This window comes from Erpetoichthys calabaricus, chromosome 13 (assembly GCF_900747795.2).
Source record: "Erpetoichthys calabaricus chromosome 13, fErpCal1.3, whole genome shotgun sequence".
Lineage (NCBI taxonomy): Eukaryota > Metazoa > Chordata > Cladistia > Polypteriformes > Polypteridae > Erpetoichthys > Erpetoichthys calabaricus.
In genome coordinates this window covers 12,519,871-12,543,721 of record NC_041406.2, presented here as the reverse complement: position 1 = coordinate 12,543,721, position 23,851 = coordinate 12,519,871, and the positions used below count along the sequence as shown (strand labels likewise).

The 23,851-nt window shown below is 40.4% G+C and overlaps 1 protein-coding gene across 1 annotated transcript; it reads right to left on the bottom strand.

The window, feature by feature from the left end:
- Window positions 1-10,205: 10,205 nt before the first annotated feature.
- On the bottom strand, window positions 10,206-22,709 carry cfap90 (cilia and flagella associated protein 90). The gene is made up of 3 exons (XM_028817802.2): window positions 22,495-22,709; window positions 15,248-15,364; window positions 10,206-10,498 (listed from the first exon to the last, which is right to left on the bottom strand). The coding sequence occupies exons 1-3, from the start codon at window positions 22,621-22,623 to the stop codon at window positions 10,319-10,321; spliced, it is 426 nt and encodes a 141-aa protein (XP_028673635.1). The 5' UTR covers window positions 22,624-22,709; the 3' UTR covers window positions 10,206-10,318.
- Window positions 22,710-23,851: the final 1,142 nt, after the last annotated feature.

Genomic DNA, 23,851 nt, shown 5'->3' with positions numbered 1-23,851 from the left:
GGGGGAAATGTGTTTTAATGCCATTGTTTTGTAAATTTTATTCATTAAAACTTTCTATGTATATCATGCTGTACGGAGTTATTCATATAATGCAGGTGACCTCGACAATAAGACGGACACCGAAGGTCACGTCAGCAAAAGCATTCGAATGATAAGAAACTTCAAGATGGATGGCAGGGATACAAACAGAGGAAGAGGAAATGAGCGGACGTCAACTAAATCTACTGACCACTTCTTTACAAAAGACCCATTGATGGGCATCACACACTGGACTGAGAGGCTTTCTGCTCACTTTACTGTGTTTTACAGTTCATTTGCCGTTTGTTACGATCCAGAACCATACTGTTGCCGGTTTTAGCTTTAAACTGAACACTTGGGGTCGAGTTCTCTCCTGTGTTCTGAAGCGGCCATCAGTTACTAATGAGGTGCAAATGACGAGGAAGCCACCAGCACTCCAGCGAACTCCGCTCCGCTTCAACCCGAGTGTCTGCAGCACGGGGTACCTGCGCTAGTAAGAGGGGAGCAGCGTAACGTGGGACACCACGGGGGGCTGGAGAAAGGCGTCGACTTCTGGAGTTACCTGATCGTCGCCTCAGAAAGCATACTGGTAACAGGACTGGGACTGGGACTGGGCTCTGGAAACTGCTGATGATACTGAAGTCAAACGACCTGACACTAGTAGATAGATAAAGAGTGAGAGATGAAAGGCACTATATAATAAAATGAATGAGTGAACTAACTAACTAACTTGCTTGTTTAGCTGTTCCCAGGGTGAAATTTGACTTTTTAGAGAAGTTCAATAGAAGTGAAAGGCGGTATATAATAGATAGATAGAAGTGAAAGGCACTATATAATAAATAGATGTGAAAGGTGCTATGATAGATATATAGATGTGAAAGGCACTATATAATAGATAGATGTGAAAGGCGCTATATAATAAATAGATAGGCACTATATGATAGATAGATGTGAAAGGCACTATATAATAGATAGATGTGAAAGGTGCCATGATAGATATATAGATGTGAAAGGCACTATATAATAGATAGATGTGAAAGGCGCTATATAATAAATAGATAGGCACTATTTGATAGATAGATGTGAAAGGCACTATATAATAGATAGATGTGAAAGGTGCTATGATAGATATATAGATGTGAAAGGCGCTATATAATAAATAGATAGGCACTATATGATAGATAGATGTGAAAGGCACTATATAATAGATAGATGTGAAAGGTGCCATGATAGATATATAGATGTGAAAGGCACTATATAATAGATAGATGTGAAAGGTGCCATAATAGATATATAGATGTGAAAGGCACTATATAATAGATAGATGTGAAAGGTGCTATATAATAGATATATAGATGTGAAAGGCACTATATAATAGATAGCTGTGAAAGGCGCTATATAATAGATATATAGATGTGAAAGGCACTATATAATATAGATGTGAAAGGTGCTATGATAGATATATAGATGTGAAAGGCACTATATAATAGATAGATGTGAAAGGCGCTATATAATAAATAGATAGGCACTATATGATAGATAGATGTGAAAGGCACTATATAATAGATAGATGTGAAAGGTGCCATGATAGATATATAGATGTGAAAGGCACTATATAATAGATAGATGTGAAAGGCGCTATATAATAAATAGATAGGCACTATATGATAGATAGATAGATGTGAAAGGCACTATATAATAGATAGATGTGAAAGGTGCTATGATAGATATATAGATGTGAAAGGCGCTATATAATAAATAGATAGGCACTATATAATAGATAGATGTGAAAGGTGCCATAATAGATATATAGATGTGAAAGGCACTATATAATAGATAGATGTGAAAAGCGCTATATAATAGATATATAGATGTGAAAGGCACTATATAATAGATAGCTGTGAAAGGCACTATATAATAGATATATAGATGTGAAAGGCACTATATAATATAGATGTGAAAGGTGCTATGGTAGATATATAGATGGCACTATATAATAGATGTGAAAGGTGCTATATAATAAATAGATAGGCACTATATGATAAATAGATGTGAAAGGCGCTATATGATAGATATATAGATGTGAAAGGCACTATATAATAAATAGATCGATCGTTCTTGCTATTAGAAATCAAATGTCCCTCTTGCCATTTTTTTAAATTGTAAATTGACTGTCGAGATGCCAGACCCTCCATATTTCGTCCCCCCCAGGTCTCCATGTTGATGTCTGCCAGTGGCGACTCCACTCAAAGTAAAGGGGGTCTGGTCGGGGGGGTCACCATTCACTGTGTCATGTAGAGCTCCATAAATGCTAAGTGCATTAATAACACTTTCATGTATTTGACATGTCGTTTGTTTTTCTAGTATTTTTTATAAATAACTTTGTATTTATTTTTAGATGGTAAAAAATCCAAAGGATAAACTCTACTCTAACAATCAAACATGCACTGCTAAGCAAATGTAAAATTCAAGCCAATCGACGCAGTACATCCCAGCCATCGTTAAGTTTCAGTAATGTGAGACCGAGAGCTCTTTACTAACGAGGAGAAGCCCCTCATTGTGTGTTAATTGAAACAACGGGAGTTAAACTGAGACGGTGACAGGAGCTCAGCTGACGTATTCCACAACAGCTTGAATGACTCTGGGACGGGATCTCCAGACGCTCCTCTCAGACTAACTGCAGTGTTTGTCTCATTTTCGGTAACAGACGATGTCATTTTTCCCCTTTGGTATTTGTGCTCATTAGAACTCCAGTTTAGCTAAATTAGCTGGCACACTAACACCATGGAGTGCAGTTTATTATTAGGCAGGCTAATCCCCCCGATGTCCCTCCAAACGCGGCCGGCCGTAAGAGGATTGAAGGGAATTGCAAACCCAATGCTGTCTGCCCGATAAGCGAAGGCCACTGAACACTTTATTATTCATTTGCACCCCTGGCTTGTTCATCAAGTGATTCTTTCTGAGTCATCACCTCCACCCAGTGCCACCTGCCCCCCTGGCTACAGTCCAGACACCCCCAGACTCTGTAGGTGCCTTTCCTACCCAGAATACTTCACTCCTGTCTGATCTGTACAATGGTGTCAGTCTCTCAGTGTTGTTTTCTTTTGTTATACTTTTTGTTTTTTTGATTTGTAGAACACTCTGAGTGCTGTGAGCGACTCTCAGTTAAAATACAAGTACAGGTGGTACTAATGACTGAATGCACACCTACAGAGCCCCCAATAATGTTGGGGACAAATACTCATTTCTCCTGAAACGGGGGGACCGTGCAGTAAAAGTGCTGTGTGACCGAAACGTCTGCAAATCCCCTTCAGTCAGTCTGCCGTGTGCACTTTAATCACTTTAATGTCTGAATTGTTGGATTTGTCATTTTAAATTGTGGAGCAGAGCAGCACATCAAGAAAAATGGGCCTTTGTCCCAAACATTAGGGGGGGGGTCTCTGTAAAAGCAGATTCACTAAAACACAATCAGCTCAAGCCGTACCCAGCGGCCACACCACCTACACTTCACTCCAGCAGAAACAAATCGTGTTTGAGCCCCGCCAGTCCTTGGATGGGAGACCACCCAGGAAAAGCTTGGGGGGCGTCTGTGTCGGGATCTCAGTGCAGTGGCTGGGACGCCGTCTTTACAAAAACAGCTGACCACTGACGGCCCCCATCCAACCTGACAGAGCCTGAGAGGGTCTGCAGTAAAGAACGGCAGAAAATCCGCAAATCCAGGTGCGTGAAGTTTGTCAAATCAAACCCCAGACAACTCCAGGCTGGAACCGCGGTAATGAGGTCTGCAGATTTGTGTCAGTGAGGCATTTCAGTTTGTTATTTTGTAACGTTTCTAAACTCCTGTGTTTGTTTTGTCATTCTGACAACTTCTGAATGTAAATTATTTTAGTACAAGGCTGCAACAGAGCTGTACAGTACCACCTGACCAGAGGACAGCTGTGTGCCACCAATACTCTGTGCCAGCTCGCTGTAGCACCCTGTGGCCCTGAACTGAGCGGGTGCCATCCCAGCTTGTGATGCACAGCCACTGGGGACGCACCCCACTGTGTACATAAAGCATAAAGGCTGATGAGAAAAGACGGAGACATCCGGACTTTCCCCGAGATCTCTGGAAAAGTAATTGACTTGAAATTATAGCTGATCTGCTCAAAATAAAGTGGAAATAAGGCCTAATTTTAAAAGAGTCTCCTGAAGGCACTCCATACAGGAGATGTTTGGTATTGTTCATTCCAAAGTTATTTCTTCACAAACATGATAGATATGCATTTGTGTGCTCTATTATTATTATTTTAACAAAATATCATCTCAACTCTGGTGCTTTACAATGGAAGGTATGGGGCATGGAGGAAAAGCTTAAAAAAACACCAAATATGTCAATTTCTCAAACCATAACAAGAAAAGATCTATCTATCCATTATATAGTGTCTTTATCTATCTATCTTGCCAACTACGCTAAATATCTATCATATAGTGCCTTATCTATCTGTCTAACTATCTATCCTGCCGACTACACTAAATATATATCTATTTAGCTATCCATCTATCTATCTTGCCAGCTACGCTAAATATCTATCTATCCTGCCAACTACGCTAAATATCTATCTCATATAGTGCCTTATCTATCCTGCCAACTACGCTAAATATCTATCATATAGTGCCTTATCTATCTTGCCAACTATGCTAAATATCTATCATATAGTGCCTTATCTATCTATCCTGCCAACTACGCTAAATATCTATCTCATATAGTGCCTTATCTATTCTGCCAACTACGCTAAATATCTATGTCTCATAGTGTCTTATCTATCTATCTATCTATCCTGCCAACTATACTAAATATATGTCTATCATATAGTGCCTTTCATATCTATCCTGCCAACTATGCTAAATATCTATCATATAGTGCCTTATCTTGCCAACTACGCTAAATATCTATCATATAGTGCCTTATCTATCTATCCTGCTAACTATGCTAAATATCTATATATCTATTTAGCTATCCATCTATCTTGCCAACTACGCTAAATGTCTATCCTGCCAACTACGCTAAATATCTATTATATAGTGCCTAAAATCTATCTATCCTGCCAACTACGCTAAAATACCTATCTATCATATAGTGCCTTATCTATCTATCTATCCTGCCAACTATACTAAATATATAAGACACTATGATACATAGATATTTTAGTATAGTTGGCAGGATGGATAGATAGATAAGGCACTATATGATAGATAGGTATTTTAGCGTAGTTGGCAGGATAGATAGATAAGGCACTATATGATAGATATTTAGCATAGTTGGCAGGATGGATAGATAGATATGAAAGGCACTATATGATAGACATATATTTAGTATAGTTGGCAGGATAGATAGATGTCTATCATATAGTGCCTTATCTATCTATCCATCCTGCCAACTATACTAAAATATTGATCTATCATATAAAGCCTTGCCTATTTATCTAGCTACAGTACTTTAGTCAGTAACACCTCAAGTTCACATTCACTTTAGTTTCGTTTTCTGTGTTCTCTCATGGTTTGTAGTAAATGCATCACATGGCCAAATTTCTAGGGCGATCAGATCATGAGTATTCAAGAAAGGCTTTTTAAGCCGTACTTGGTTATTGGAAGAAGATGACATGAAGCGACTAAAAGCATATTGTTTTAAGTTGATCTGAGATTTTATAAAGGAGCTTGGTGAGGCACAAGGCATGCGTACGGTTTTATAAAAACAACTTCTTTTTTGTGCACACAGCGTTTTTGCCTTACAACCGTAGGCAAAATGTTAGCATGAAATCTAAGCAAGATCTTATACTTGAAGTCCCAGGAGAGGAACTTGTAAGCAAGCCAGAAACTGAAACCAAGAACCAAGCCTATCTTTGGTCTGATCAAAAACTGTAAGCCAAGAATCAAAGAAAGAAAATAAAAGGCAAAGGTGAGGAGCCAGAAAATCCAAATCGCATGACTTCACACACACTCGAAGGGTTTTCATTTAATTACCTGCAAAATTCAAATATTGATGCATCTAAAGTGATGTGATGCTCTGATAAAGTTAATTGTACAACCTCAGAGACTGCACACCATAGAGATGGGTGTCTTGACAGCAGTGTCACAAAATGGAGTCAACCCTGGAAAAAACAATACGGTTATGAAAACCATACAAAATAATTCTCACAAATCAAGACAAACCTCGAGGATGAGTCAACAATTATCTGCACTTTTGCATTCATTTTGTTTGGGTTGGCTCTTCAGCTTTCCTCACACAGATGTAGAAACATGGAGTTTGTGTGGTCAGAGTGGTAAAGTATCGACGTCGCTCAGTCAGTTTCTCTTGTTGTTTTCGAGGAGTAAACACGGCCGCTCCATGCTCCTTTAGCACCACAGAAGAACGGCAAGCAGCATTCATTTCATGGGCCAAAATCCATAGAAGGCTTTCTGCACAACATGGAGACACAGATGACTGCGGTCATTACCTGGCCGGGATGCCTGGAAGGACCGGAAAGGGACATTAATAGCTTCCGGGGCACAAGGGGGCAGCCGCCCTGGATAAAAAGAGGACATAGAGGATTTGACTTATTGGGAACCATGGCCACTGCCAGGGGGCGTTTTAAGCCTCAGGAGACCTGGATGTGATTACTTCCGCCACACTTGGCAAGATGGCGGAGGGATCGGCCAGGGACGCCTGGAGTGCTTCCGGTTCAAAGGGCAGCACTTCCGCCACACCAGGAAGTGCTGCCGGATGGACATCATCAGCCACCTGGAGCACATCCGGGTAGGGATAAAAGGGGCCGACTCCTTACAGTCAGAGAGCCTGAGTCGGGAGTGGGAGAAGGACAAAGCTCCCTGGAGGAGTAGAGGCGGCAAAGGACTGAATATTGAAGGGTGATTATTGCTTAGTGCTTTTTGTGGAGTGTGAGAATTGTTTATTTAATGTTTTATAAAGATGTGGTGTCCGGGCAACTATCACAATGGACAAATGAGAAGTTACAAAATGAGTTTAGCACAAAGAAGGAGACAGACATCCTTCCATGTCCTCTACCAGCGATGACATTGAGCAGGTCTGTACCAAGATTCTGACAAACTGACGAGGACATTTTCTTCACTGGTGCCCTCATAAGCCTAAATTAACAGATAAGAAGCCACTGATTGACTCCACTGCCCCCTTGTGGTTGGTGTTTATGCACACTGCTATATGCTGATGGAGTTTAAGGGTCTGTTTATACTTCACACTCACAATACGGAAGTGCACACATCATGGCTGCCATGCATTCCCAGCATTCATTTGAAGCGTCCTCTGAGCAGGTCCTCAGAAATTAACACGACGCGTGCGAGAGTTGCAAAAAGTCGGGGGGCGCAGTGTGATAAAAGTCCGAACGTGACGTCAGAGTCTCCGTTTACTATCTACATGTGACAGAAAGTTGCTTTGAGGATCGATGTGTGAGCTTCGATGCTTGATGAACAGTTCATTGTGGTGAAGCAAAATGCCGACGTACAGATGCATTCGTGGTGCTTTTATATTCAAGCGTCGCATATTGCTGATCGGAATTACACGATCATTTGTGACGTCTTTTTTGTTATCGGGGGGCTTCCTCCTGACCTGACAGCAGCGGCAAACAGCAATAGATCACCACACAGAAGACAGTAAATGTATGATATTCCAACTCTCTGCACATTTAGAATCCTTAGATTTATACTTGTTATCACTTTCATGATGAAATGCATTAACGTATGTATGTTACATTTTACAGATAAATCGTGAATTTCGTTTAAATAAGGAATACTGTTAATAATTACACACATGGTGTGACACGATGGCGGCGCGGTAGCACTGCTGTCTCGCAGGGAGTCACATCGCTGATATTCCCTGCCTGGAGTTTGCAGGTTTTCCTGCTGGGTTTCCATACTGTGCTCCGGTTTCCTTCCAAAGATATGCAGATTTGGTGGCACTAAAATGATGCCAGTGTGTGTGTGTGTGCGTGTGTGTGTGTGAGGGCTTGTATTCACCAATCTAGGAATTGTTTCAGCCTTGTGCCCAATGCTTGCTGGAATGGACACATACCTGGATTGATGGATTTAATCACTAAACGTCCTTTTCAGAGATATTGCAGTAAGGTGTCATCGGAATTTAATGGATGTTTCAGCGAAAAGTCAAGCAAAATGACCCCTTTTATTGGCTAACTAAAAAGATTACAATATGCAAGCTTTCGAGGCAACTCAGGCCCCTTCTTCAGGCAAGATGTAATACAGAAACTGGAGTTCCCTGTGTTTATATACACACTAGGATAAGTAACAACATTGGTAAATCTTTAAGTGAGAAATCTTAAATGTAAAAAATTAATAGACTCCTTCAGGCTAGGGTTCATTTAACAAGATAGAAGAACAATGTATGGTCAAGATGAAAATTGTATCTCCTGAACCTCCCCTCCTGGCATATAGACAACCACCAAACCTGCAGCAACTAATTGTCCAAAGCTCCCTAAGTGAACCAACAGAAAATGGTACATCTCCCTGCCTACAGAAAAGATGTAAAACGTGTGCTCACATTTATAATACAGACAGATTTATAATATAATTATTACCATACTGCCGACTAGAACATCGCATAAAGAGATCATTTTCCTGCATGAAATGTTCTGACACTTCACTCTATATGGGAGAAACTGGACAAACACTCCGCCAGAGAATGAATTTACACAGGCGCCACATTAAACCTGGCATCACAGATGTTCCTGGCCCACTTCAACAGCCATGGACACTGTGAGAGGGACTTTAAAGTCACAGGGCTTATGGGCAACTTCAGAACACAGCAAGAGAGAAAAGGAGGGGAAGTCCAACTCATGCTAAAATTGAACACATTACAACATGGTGTAAATAGAGACATGGGTCTTATGGCCAGATATGAGGATTGTTTGCATCTCTCAGACTGACACAGACAACATGTCTACAGATCCACATTGTATGGAAAAACTCATCAGAAACTTTTAAAGACTTTGTTGGACAGTTAGCTTATCCAAAGATCTTGACCATACATTGTTCTTCTCTCTTGCTAAATGAATCTTAGCCTGAAGAGGTCTATTAATTTTTTACATTTAAGATGTCTCACTTAAAGATTTACTAGTGTTGCTACTTGTCCTAGTGTCTATATAAACACAGGGAACTCCAGTTTCTGTATTACATCTTGCCTGAAGAATGGGCCTGAGTTGCCTTGAAAGCTAACCCTAATTTTTAGTTAGCCAATAAAAGGTGTCATTTTGCTTGACTTTTCTCTACATTCATAATGGCTAACGCGGTACAACACCCTAGTACTATGGATGTTTCAGGCAGTTCACAACACAGCGAAGCCGAACCTGTTCTCCCCGTGATGATATCTCGCACTGCCACCTGGTGGATTCTTCCAGATTTACGTAAAGTACACGCCCAAGTATAAACAGTAAAGCGCTTGTGTCGCGTGAAGTATAAACCTGGCCTAAGTGTCAGCTCCTCTTTCTTGATGCGTCCCCTGGCAGACCTTTCCCTGGTCCTGTACCACCTTGGGTGACATTTCTGCACCTGGTAACCTTTTGCCAGGAAGGCAACGCTCAACAACATACATCCACAAAAATATAGATGATTTAAACATTTCACACATTTGAGATAATTAAAAGGAACATTTCAATGTGATAAATACTAAGCACATTAAGATTAGAATATATGTGTTTTTAATCTGAATCATTTGCAAAAATATTAATCCAGTATATTTTTCCTTTTAAAGAGCTTTTTGTCTTAGAAGTCCAGCATAATACAGTAAAACAAAATTACCTGCACCAAAAGCAGATGAATATTGTATGCACCGTACAATGTGTCATTCATGGTATTCTGGTGTCAGCTCTCCAGTTTTCTCCATCCATCCATCTGTTTTCTAAAGCCAGTCATTCCTGTCAGTTTCGTGACCCATCCTGGCAGGTTCTTTGCAAGATGGATGAGGATGTCATGTCTGTGATACCTAATTAGGTTTTTTTCTCCATGTTCTCTGATTTACTTCCTCATCCCAAAGACCTGAAGGACAGATGGATTGAGATCTCCAAACTATTCAGTGCTCATTCAGCACCAGTCACCAATCCAGCTAACCTTCACGTCTTAGGAAGGAAATTCATCAACCTGCAGAAAGACCTAAGCAAACACAGCAATAATGCACAAACTCTACATCATTCTAATTCTTTGTTTTAATCACCATGCTGAACTTTGTTTGATGAATACTGGTGCCACTTACAAGGCTGCGAATCAACTAGATATTATTTTTCTTCATCCAAATTTCCACTTAGGCTGGAAAGACGGATCCATATCCTTCTTCAACTGAGTGATAAATCCCATTTTTCCTGTAAAATTCGGAGCGTACGTATCCAACTCTCACGTGCTGTCGGTCTGTTTTATCCAGAGCGTAGGCCTGGTGTCTCCCATAGTCTGATGAGGATAGGACAGGTACAGGTCTTGACATTTCCTGCAAAAATTCAATCTGGTTGGTTATGTGTGTATCCAGCTGGGGGCGCTAGCTCCCTTGTTGGAATGATTTCTTTTATGATTGCGGCGTGTTACATAAATTACATAGATATAATATAAAAAGGCGATACCCCTCCCTTAGTGATAAGGCGAAAGAAATCACATAGATAGAGTTCTGGACTTGTGTGTGTCCTGTATCTGCCTGGGGCCGGGCTGAACGTCCACACATGAAATTCGAAAACTAGATCTGCCTGACCATAAATTGGATTTGAATACATGTCTACCAACAGGAAACTAGAATTTGTTTCAGGAAATTAGAAATTACTAATTACTTTTACTCACTTAAACACGACATCCTCAATGGTTCTCTTTCTATGATTTTCTAAACAAAAAAACCTCGGTAATTAGAAGTTACTAATAACTTCTACAAATCACTCAAATTTGATGTCCTGGGTTGTTTTCTATTGACAATCTTCTGAACAAACCAACTCATACACACTCAAACAAGATGTCCTAAGTTGTTCTCTTTCTACCATTTTACCAACAAAAAAAAACACGTAAACTAGAAGTTACTAATAACATGTATTCACTCAAGCACATTGCCCTCAGTTGTTCTCTTTCTACCATCTTCTCAACAAAAAAATTCAATTCTGCATGCTTTATAGAAAAAAATTGTACTTCGTGTTTGATTGTTTCTTGGTCTCCTGGACAATGTGGGTTGTGGAAATAAAAAATAAATAGAAAGGTTTATTCTTCTTTAAGGTTACAAGAAGGAAGGAAAAAGGAATAGTGTCGTTAACAATGTTAAAGTAAGAAAAGAAAGAAGCAATAATTATTTACATCCCTGACTGTCACTTCTCCATGGTTATGGCCTGCTCCCATTTTTAACCCTTTGGTTTCTTTACATAGAGAGCCACGCAGTAATGTGAGCATCAATTGTTTGTGGGGAGTCAATTGAACTCAGCATTCAGTTTCTTTCAGCAGCTTTAATTTGCAATGGCTGAACTGACATTTGGAAATTGTAGAGGGAGAAGAGCTGCTGAGATTAAACAGGCTGAAATCAAACAAATCACCAGGACCAGATAATATTTATCCTCAAGTTCTGCAGGAAGTTAGCGAGTGCATAAATAAACCCTTGACACATATTTTTAGGAAGTCACTGTGTGCTGGGGAAATTTTAAAGAACTAGAAAATGGCAAATTCCATCCATCCATCCATCCTCTTCCGCTTATCCGAGGTTGGGTCGCGGGGGCAGCAGCTTGAGCAGAGATACCCAGACTTCCCTCTCCCCGGCCACTTCTTCTAGCTCTTCCGGGAGAATCCCGAGGCGTTCCCAGGCCAGCCGGGAGACATAGTCCCTCCAGCGTGTCCTGGGTCTTCCCCGGGGCCTCCTCCCAGTTAGACGTGCCCGGAACACCTCACCAGGGAGGCGTCCAGGAGGCATCCTGATCAGATGCCCGAGCCACCTCATCTGACTCCTCTCGATGCGGAGGAGCAGCGGCTCTACTCTGAGCCCCTCCCGGATGACTGAGCTTCTCACCCTATCTTTAAGGGAGAGCCCAGACACCCTGCGGAGGAAACTCATTTCAGCCGCTTGTATTCACGATCTCGTTCTTTCGGTCACTACCCATAGCTCATGACCATAGGTGAGGGTAGGAACATAGATCGACTGGTAAATTGAGAGCTTTGCCTTGCGGCTCAGCTCCTTTTTCACCACGACAGACCGATGCAGAGCCCGCATCACTGTGGACGCCGCACCGATCCGCCTGTCGATCTCACGCTCCATTCTTCCCTCACTCGTGAACAAGACCCCGAGATACTTGAACTCCTCCACTGGAGGCAGGATCTCGCTCCCAACCCTGAGAAGGCATTCCACCCTTTTCCGGCTGAGGACCATGGTCTCGGATTTAGAGGTGCTGATTCTCATCCCAGCCGCTTCACACTCAGCTGCGAACCAATCCAGAGAGAGTTGAAGATCACGGCCTGATGAAGCAAACAGGACAACATCATCTGCAAAAAGCAGTGACCCAATCCTGAGTCCACCAAACCAGACCCCCTCAACACCCTGGCTGCGCCTAGAAATTCTGCCCATAAAAGTTATGAACAGAATCGGTGACAAAGGGCAGCCCTGGTGGAGTCCAACTCTCACTGGAAACGGGTTCGACTTACTGCCGGCAATGCGGACCAAGCTCTGGCTCCGATCGTACAGGGACCGAACAGCTCTTATCAGGGGGTCCGGTACTCTTGGAGCACCCCCCACAGGATTCCCAGAGGGACACGGTCGAACGCCTTTTTTATCATGAACGCAAATTTTATCATGATATATTAAAAGGGTGATCAAGCAGATCCAAGCAACTATAGGCCAGTAAGCTTAATGTGCATCACTAATAAATTAATAGAAAGAATTATTAAGGAGAAGATTGAGCAACACATGTCAAGAACAGGAGTTTTACTGAACAAAGTGGAGCAGATGATGTTATTTATCTGGACTTCAGAAAGCATGTGATAAGGTGCGCACACAAGAGGTTGGGCATCAAAGTAAAAGATGTGGAGTTCAGGGTGATGTTTTTAGATGGGTGCAGAACTGCCTCAGACACAGAAAGCAGAGGGTGATGGGGTGAGGAACCTCCTCAGAATTTGCGATGTTAAGAGTGGTGTTGCTCTGGGCCAGTGTTAGGGCCGCTGTTATTTTTAATGTACAGGGTGCCCCACGAAAAAGTGTCCCACCTCCACCAAGAGTGCAAAGAGTGTACATGAACATGCTGAAACGGGCACAGAGATGTATTGACACACAAGGAGATCACTTTCAGCATCTTCTGTAAATGTGAGTACCAAATTTGATCGTTTTTCTCTTCACCATGTAATGCAGTCGTCTCAGTGGAGGCGGGCCACTTTTTCGTGGCCCACCCTGTTAATAAATGATATGGATAGGAGTACAGTATAAGTAACAAGCTGGTTAAGACTGAAGATAATACCAAGCTGGATTGGCAGATAGTCTTGAATCTGTTAAGTCATTACAGTGGGACATGGACAGCACACAGCATCGGGTAGATTTCTGGCAGATGAAATTTAATGCAAGTAAATGTAAAATATTACATGTAGAAAGTAAAAATGTTAGGTTTGATTAAACAATCAGGAGTTTAAAATTTGAAAGGACACCTGGTGAGAAGCATTTAGGAGTCGTAGTGGACTCAACACTATCAACTGCCAGACAGTGTTTAGAAGCTATTAAGAAGGCTAACAGAATGTCAGGTTATATAGCGCCTTGATGTGTGGAGTACAAGTAACAGGAGGTTCTGCTCAACCTTTATGGCCTCATTTGGAGTACTGGGTGCAGTGTAAGGCCCACCAGACAGAGCAGCACTAGAGAAAGTCCAGAGAAGAGCAACGAGGCTGAGTCCAGGGCTACAGGGGATGAGTTATGAAGGAAGATTAAAAGAGCTGAGATTAAGAGGAGACCTGACCAAAGTGTTTACATGTACGAAGGGAATTAGTCCAGTGGGTTGAGACGGTGACTTTAAAATGAGTTTAACAAGAACACGGGGACACAGTTGGAAACTTGTTAAGGATAAATTTTGCAGAAATATTAGAAAGTTTTTCTTTACACAAAGAACGATAGACATGTAGAACAAGTGACCAAGTAGTGTGGAGGACAGAAAGACTATAGGGACCTTCAAAACTCAACTTGATGTTTTTTAGAAGAATTAAGTGGATAGGACTGGCGAGCTTTGTTGGGCTGAGTGGCCTGTTCTCTTCTATTTTGATAGATAGATAGATAGATAGATAGATAGATAGATAGATAGATAGATAGATAGATAGATAGATAGATAGATAGATAGATAGATAGATAGATAGATAGATAGATAGATAGATAGATACTTTATTAATCCCAAAGGGAAATTCACATTCAATTTGTTCTAATGTTCTAAAATCCTTGAAATGTTGTGCAGTAAGAAACATTACTAAGTGTAAGATTTGGTATTGCAATAGTTTAATATAACTCAAACCTTGCTTAATCAAATTCAGGGTCACAGGGCAGCAAAGTAGTAGGGCCCACTCACAAACATGTCATTCACATTAGAACAAGTTTGAATCATCAGGTAAGCTAACCTGGACATCTTTGGGAATTTTCAAGATCAAATTCAAGTTTATGTGTACAAGTACACATAGGGAAAACACAACGTTGAACACATACACTTCACATGGACAACATCTCAGTGCAGTATTCTAACCCCAGACACTGGATCCATGAGGACTCATTGCTACCCACTGTACTAAAATGCTGTCCAGTATTATAATAATCTCACCAAACTTAAAAGTGTTCTTCACTTAATCATGAAGGCAATGAAAATGGTAGATTCAGAGATAGATAAGTGCATAACAGAGAACAAAAGTGTCAAAGGCCATCCGATGGTTTAATATGAGCCTGACTATATTTTTAATTCTCTCCTTTATGTTAACTCCAGCATTCAACTGCACATCGACACATAAACATTCTCAACTACTTCTAAAATCAATATTCTTGTTTAGAACTTGTTGTCTTGGATCAACTGTTAAAATGCTTTTGATTCTTTGTCTCTTGAACAAAACTAATATACTCTATAATAATCTGTTTATCTAAACTTGAGATAATACTATTCTCCATTTAATAGATTTGAATTCTTTAGAGTGTCAAAGTAAATTTTTACATGATTTGTTAAGAAAAACATCCATCTTAAAGCAGTGAAAATCTTGGGCTTTTATCTTTTACCTCACTGTGCACATCAAGTCCTCTGCTCTTAGCATGTTCTCTGTCATCACGGTGAAGCTTCTCATTGTAGCCTTCAGATTTTCTGAAATGGCAGTCAAAAGCTGAAATATGTTGACCCTTCACATTAACATAGAGAGAAAGAGAATATAAAAAATAATATTCACATTGCTGCATGAAGTACACTTTAAAGCAATGAAAAAATGGATATATCCATATTCAATATTTAATTGTTTGGTGATTCTAAATTGGCCCTAGTGTGTGCTTGGTGTGTGGGTGTGTTTGTGTGTGTCCTGCGGTTGGTTGGCACCCTGCCCGGGATTGGTTTCCTGCCTTGTGCCCTGTGTTGGCTGGGATTGGCTCCAGCAGACACCCGTGACCCTGTGTTCGGATTCAGCGGGTTGGAAAATGGATGGATGGATGGATATTTAATTGTATTATAACTGTAAAATGGGAAATTATTCAATTTTGAAAAATCTAACACTGATAGGAAAGTTACAGAAATAATAAAATATTTTTATAATAATAACATTTAATACAAATTTAATACATTATTTTATTTATTAATTATTAATAATTAATTTAATAAATTCGTTATTTTATTAAATGAAAATTTTGTATAAAATTGAAATACAAATTTTTAATTATTTTATTTATTAATTATTAATTACTTTTATTAATTTCATAAATTTTTATTAAATAAAAATTTTTATAAAATGCAATAAAAAATATTTTTATTTTATTTAATTATTAATTACTTTTATTAATTTCATAAATTAATTCTTTTATTAAAGAAACATTTTATAAATGTAATAAAAAATTTAATAAATTCATTATTTTATTTATTAATAATGAATTAACTAATTTTATTAATGTAATATTATTTTATTAAATGAAACATTTTTAAAAATGTAATAAAAATCATTTAATAAATTAATAATTGCATTAATTTAATACATTTATTAAATGAAAAAATGTATAAATGTAATAAATATTATTTTTAATAAATTAATTATTTTATTTATTAATAATGAATTAACAAATTATTAATTTAATAAATTATTTTATTAAATGAAACATTTTAAAAATGTAATAAAAATCATTTAATAAATTAATAATTAATGAATTGCATTAATTTAATAAATTAATGTTATTAAATGAAAAAATGTATAAACTTTACTAAAAATTAATTTCATTTATGTAGCACTTTCTCACAACTCACAGCACTGTACATAAACAGAGGGGAACCATTTCAACCTCAACCAGTGTGTAGCACCCACCTGGATGATGTGATGGCAGCCATTATTGAGCCAGCATGCTCACCACACATTAGCTATTAGGTGGTGAAGGGGTGAGAGAGGAAACCTATTTGAGACAAGGATTAATTAGGGCGACAGAATGGACAAGGCCATGACAGCCTTGGGATAAACCCTACTCTTTTTCGAAATATGCCGCAAGGATCTTTAATAACCACAGAGAGTCAGTACCCTTGGCTTTACATCTCATCTGAAGGATGACGCCATTTTTACAGCACTATGTATCTGTCACTGCACTGGGCATTGGGATCCACACACAGAGACACACAGAGGGTAACCGACCCCTGCTGGCCTCTTAACACCTCTTCCAGCAGAAATCCAAGCTTTTCCTAGATGGTCTTCCATCCAAGTACTGGCCAGGACTGAACATTTTTAGCTTCAGGCAGAAGACCTGTTTTGACACGCAAGTGGTGTGGTATATTGATGTTGAGACACAACACCTTGTTATAATGAAATGTAATTGCTATTAACAAATGTAAAAGTTTTATTATTCATGTAGAAGTCATTAGTTCTGCTGCCTTACAGATCCAGTGCCTATGGTCTGTATTCAGTGTGACAGCAGATGGCACTATAGCAGCACTAAACCCGACACAGACAGACATGGGAGGCACTGATAAAAACACAAATGTCCTTTATTTATTCTTCGCTCTTCTCTCTATCTCCACCGCTCCTCTCCAGCAAGTTTCGTCCACTACCACCCAACTCTGGCTCCCAGAATAGTGTCTGCTGGTCCCTTAATAGTTCACCTGGAAGTGCTTCAGGTGCTTGTTGACCTACTTCCAGCAGCACTTCCGGGTGTTGTGGAAGAACTGCCCACACAGGCTCAGGAATAGTTGCACCACACCCTGGCTGCGCCCCTGGATCCCAACAGGGCTGTAACGAACTCCAGTTCTCATGAAGCCCTGTGAGAGTCTGGGGCACTGCTGCCATCTAGCGTTCCGGAGGAGATGATGCTCTATCCACACATGCTCACCTGGTCCTTCCAAGGCAGAGGCATCCCGGCTGGGCAAGGGCCCCAGCCATCCATGACACCACCGTGGGCATTGTTCTTGTTGAGTTTTCACATTGCCCTCTGTTAGGGTGAGCTTTCCGCTGGGCTCCAGTTCTTCTCCCACATCCCCAGCCATGCCTATTAGATTAATTTACAGTTCCAAATTAAAACTTTATGGGTGTGTGTGTGTGAGCAGGCCCTGTGACTGAGTGAGGGGCACCCCCTCAAATAGGGCCAGGACAGGCTCCTGCCTCCTGTAGCCCTGAATTAGTCAGGGTATGAGAATGGTGCTGTTTAATTGTACTAAGGGTGTAGAACGGGTGGAACAGAGGTTAGTGTAATGTTCACAATGTTTAATCTAGTGAGATCTCTCTTAAATGGTAACGTTCATGTCTGAAATGCATGTTAGGTAAGAAAAAAAAAAATCCATAAAAATGGATTGCAACACATCTTTGCCAATACATATTAATAAAAATATCTAACAAGAGAATACAGCATGGCTTCAGAATAAAGGATAATACTTGCTGAGTTATAGTACAGATGGATCTTACCGGCCTGCCTGCTCCGCAGATGGCTTGGCAGTCATCCTATTTGCCTGAAGATCTGGTTGGTGTTTTCAGCAACACGTGGAGTTGATGTTTAGCGGTCCACTCAGAAATAAAACTTAGACGGAAAAATGCAGCGACCTACTTTTGTGGGTCACAGGAAAAGAATGAGATGTCTTCAATACACGGCCCTTGTCAAGAGATGAATCCCGGGCAATACAAATATACTACAATAAATGTTTACAGCACATTGTGCCGAAAACTAAACCTTTAACATTAGTCCAGTGGATCAAAACTGTTACTTTAAAAGGAGTTTAACAAGAACACGTGGACACATTTGGGAACTTGTTAAGGGTAAATTTTGCAGAAACATTAGGAAGTCTCACGGTGGTGCAGTGGGTAGCGCTGCTGCCTCACAGTTAGGAGGCCCGGGTTCGCTTCCCAGGTCCTCCCTGCATGGAGTTTCCATGTTCTCCCCGTGTCTACGTGGGTTTGCTCCGGTTTCCTCCAACAGTCCAAAGACATGCAGGTTAGGTGGATTGGCGATGCTAAATTGTCCCTGGTGTGTGTGTCCTGCAGTGGGCTGGCGCTCTCCCCGTGGTTTGTTTCATGTCTTGCGCCCCGTGTTGGCTGGGATTTTCTCCAGCAGACCCCCATGACTCTGTAGTTAGGATATAGCGGGTTGGATAATGGATGGATGGATCAGGAAGTCTTCAGGGAGAGAATCATAGACATGTGGAATGAGTTACCAAGTAGTGTGGTAGACAGACAGTAGGACTTTAGGGACCTTCAAAACTTGACTTGATGTTATTTTGACAGAATTAGGTGGATAAGACTGTCATGCTTTGTTTGGCTGAATGGCCTCTTCTCATTTCCTGTAAATTCTTATAATGTTCTAATTTACTCGGTAGTAGTTCACTGAAAAAATGCAGGATGCTGCCAAGACCACTAAGCATTTCGTAACAGAGTGAAAGCTATCGATGAAGGACTGTATTTATGTAGACAGTGATGAAATGGCCAGCGATCACATTATTTTTGTGACTACTTCACTCAAAATTCATAAAAAGCTGTTAAGTTGTGGGGTCGCGTTAACGCCGAAACAAACAATAGAGATTGCTCGGTCACGTGAGTTAGCCCAGGAGCAACTGAAAACAAAGGTTTCTAGTAAGGCCACTGACAGCCGGGCAGTACACGCTGTAAGTTCAAAATCACCACAGTGCAGTGCAGAACGCTAGATGAAAAAATCAAAAGGGAGACAAGCCACGTGAGAGATGTGGAAAAGAACACAAATCCAGAGGTGAACACCCAGCACAAGGCCTGGGAATGAAGTAAATGCAAAAAATGAGATCACTTTGTGAACGTATGCAAAACACAGCACTTTTCTCAGATGAAATTCAAGCGTAAGCCAGTATATATGATGCTGGAAACAGAAAGCCCAAGTTCTATCGACACTGTCACACAAGAATGCGGAAACATAGGTTACAAACAGATTTCTGTTGAAACTGGTACAGATGAACATCTGAGCAGAAAATGTATTCACAAAAATGTCCCGGCATAGCGCAATGAAGAAATTAATACACAGACTTGTAGGGTATGGAGGCAATACAGCAGATGTGAGGGGCACATGGGAGTTTAGGTGCAAATACAAAAGAAAAAATAGTTAGTTGGGAATTCTAAATCATGAATACAAATTTCTCACCAGTCCTAGGCCTTTGGATGTGCCTTGCCATGGAGCTGAATAAGCTAATCACGTCAATCAATAAAACCCCATTTGAAGGCAGCAGAATTTTGGAGTAATTTTTATATATTTTTCAGGGCAATGGCCAATTCCCAGGGGAGTGCAAAATTTACCTGAAACCTGAAGCAATTCCTGTTGTGTGCTCACCTAGAAATATCCCCTTAGTGCTTCGTGACCATCTAAAACCTAAAGCAAGAATTAGAGGACATGGAACAAGCCAGAATGTACTGGTAAAGTCATTGAAAAAAACAGAATGGGCAAACTTTTTAGCATTGGTATAGAGAAAGTTTTGAACATGCCTAGACCCACATGATCTTAATGAAGCCATCCAGAGACCTCATTTTTTTTACTGCCATCTTTGGAACAAGTTATACTCGAGCTGGTTGGTGCACCGTGTCCTAGATGCTAGACCAGCATACTGGGGCCATAAGACGGAGTCATCGGGGATCCCTATTAAACTACCTTTAGCACTCTTTTTGATAGGCATAGGTTCCCAAGGCTACCCTTTGGGATTGTTTCAGCATGAGAAAAGTTTCAGAGGAAAATTAATGAGGCATATGAAAGCCTGGTTGCTGCTGTTGATGACATACTGATATATGGTTGCACAAAAGAAGAACATGACCAAAATCTCAGAGGAATGCTACCGTAATTTAAGAAAAAAGGGGATAAAGTTAAACTTAGAAAAGGACACTAAGTGTGTCAGAAGTGAACTAGTTAGACCACAACTTTATCAGAGACGGCTTCAAGCCCGATCCAGAAAATATCAAAGCGATCGAAGAAATGAAAGCATCGGGTAACAAAGTGGAATTAATGTAGGAACAATAATATAAATTATTTACCTTAACCGTAACCCTAATGGTTAATTATCTGTCCAAAATTACTCCTAACCTTTCAGAAGTAAATGCCCCATTAAGAAAGCTCTTGAAGCAGAACAACTTTTTGGGGGATATACAGCATGACCAAGCAATTAAACAGGTGAAAATAACTGGGTCACCAAAAACGCTGTTTTTTTTTTCCTGGGACAGTCCCATTTTAAGCATTGCACTTCCATTTTATGAACCCCATAATGGAATTTTGTCCCATTTTTAACCAGTCAAAACACGAAGGGGAACCCAGCTCCCTTGTATCAGAACTTGACACTCCACGGGGGAAACTCTTCGATTTAATATTCATCTAGCACACTCGCTGGATTAATGAGTCATGCCCCATATTGGAATCATGAAAATCTGACAAGCCTACTAATAACAGAGGAACCAGGTCAGATCTTCTCATATTATGACCCAAACAAAGAGCTCCTACTTCAGGTGGATGCATTGCATCATGGTTTAGTTGCTGTCATCTTCCGAGAAGGCAGGTCAAGAGCCTACACTTCTAAGTACCTGAACCCAAGTGAACAGATTGAGAAAGAGCTCTATGCGATTCTCTCCACCTGCAAAAGGTTTCATGAGCACACATATGGCTGCAGCGTGGAGGTCAAATCTGACCATAAAACTTTGGAATTGATAATCCACAAACTCTTGTCAGCGGAGACCCCAATACTGCAGAGAATGAAATTACAACTACAGAGGTATGACAATGCCATCGTCCACAAAACCTGGAATGGAAATCCCGGTTGCAGGTACCCTGTCATGGATGCCCATTCCGGGCAATGAAAGAAAGCATGGATGCAGGGAGTAGATCACGGCCTATCAAGGAAATCTGCGTATAAGTTGAACAATGCGTAATACAAGTTAAGATTTCGTTTTTTTTGTCAATAAAGTTTGAAGCGTTTAAATTATGCCTTGACAAAAAATGTCCCAGTGTTAGATGCCTTTCTTTCGTCAGATGTCAGTTTATTATTCATCTTACTGTATAAGCCTATGTTTATTATATATTAAGCATGCTGTTTGGATCATTGGTGGATATATAACGCTAAATCCACCAATAGTTTTATTTGTTTTGGTTTTTTTTAGGAGTTTGAGAACATTCTGGATATGTACTTTTGCAGCCAATGCCATGCAGCCAGGTAATTTTAATAGAGGTCGCTTGTTTTGGAAAAAGAGACAAGTATGTTTATAATATTTGATCTTGTGTAATCTGACTGAAATGGTAAACTTCATATGTAAAACGCATGCTGGATGATAAAAAAAATGCAATATGTAAAAATGGAGCCTCTTGTAAGCAACTCTCATAGTTGCCAATTGTAAAATATCTAATAAGAGAACAGGACAGTTAGCATAGTTGTACCACTGCTTCAGAAGGTCAGGGCATGAATCGAAAAATCAGGTCACTGTGCCTTGAACTAATTGCTACAGTGAACTTAGAGATCACTTTATTTGCCCCATGGTGTTTGAACAGATCAATAAATAAATGCATTACCACTGCCAATGAACTGCTTCACAAACAGGTGACACAGATGTGCAGTGGTGGGCTTCCCAGCACCTCATCGTTGTCTGTGTGACGTTTGCACGTTCTCCCATTGTGTTTTTTATAGGTTTCCTCCCACACCCCAAAAGTTGTGAACTGACATATCTGAATTGGTCCCGTTGTAAGAATAAGAATGGACACAACCTTCTCCATAACTATTTCTGACCCTCCGCGCCCCTGAATTGGAGTTTACGAGTCCGTGAGAAGATCAAGTTACTTCACGAAAATAACGCGCGTTACTCACTTATGCTTACCTTTCCTTCAGTATTGAAATAACTAAGCTCCTTCGAATATTTCCGTACGGGAGGAATGTAGCTAAACGATGACATCGATGAGATCGGCGCATTATCAAGCATGTGTGTCTCCGACGTCGTTTGTTCCATCTTGAGAAGTATAAAGAAAAATACAACAAACAAATGAAATGCTGCAGCTGTGCTCGCGCCAATTATGGACGCCGCGTCCCTTGGTTGCCAAGAGACGCGCGCTCGCGCGAAGTCCCGCCCTCCGTCTTAAACGTCATTGGCTGTTCGAACCGGCATGCGATTTATTGGCAGAAAGGTAGACGAGCCGCGGTGTCCGGAGGCTGCAGCTTGGAAGAGGAACTTCGCGAGGAGCGTGTGTGAGGCTGTTTTCATCTCGAATAACAGGTTGTCTTTTCTATTATGACAGTGAAACAACCTATATAAAATTTTGTTTCCTACATGGTAATTATAAGTATCGGGGGTCAGGACGTGCCTTATTAATAGATTCATTGCGAACAAACACATGTAGAAAGCTATACGAGTTTGAGATTGACGATACTGCGTGTTCAGTTAAAGGGTAATAATCCTTTGCATTTATATAGCGCTTTTCTCACTACTCAAAGCGCTCAGCAATTGCAGGCTAAGGACCTTGCTTAAGGGCCCAACAGAGCAGAGTCCCTATTGGCATTTACGGGATTCGAACCGGCAACCTTCCGATTGCCACTGCATATCCCTAGCCTCAGAGTCACCACTCCTTAAACAGTGATGTGCACAGACCTTTCGGTAGCCAGTGGCTCACAAAGGGGAGACAGAATTTCTTAACCTTTTATCCAGAACACGAGTGCTCTCTTTTATGTTGTGATTTTAATTTCATAGGGGCATTTGGATGTCACTTAAAGAACATTGTAATATTCACAAACTTGGCAAAAATTGTTTGTCTATAATTGCTGTTCATGTCAGACTATAAAAAATGCACAATAACCCCTCTGCTGCACAAGCACCTAAATATTAATGATTTAACATATCTTAAGACAAAACAGCAAATTTAGTTAAACATAAGTGGTGTTTGTTTAGTTAAAGAAAATACCAGGTGGACCTTAACAGCACATCGTAGCACATCGCCGTAACTTAAAGGCTACAGTATGTATGAACACTTTCATTTTATGCAGCATGATTTTTAACTTGAAGCCAGAATGAAGACAATGTTGTGGAATACCATAATTGTATGACTCTACAGAATAAACACCAAGTCCTGTTGCCTAACATGTCCGGAAGTTCACAGAATTTCAGAAGTGCATAATTTTTTAACATTACATAATTATGCCAAGACAATTCCTCTGTTACTGTTAACTGGAAATCAATATTGCTA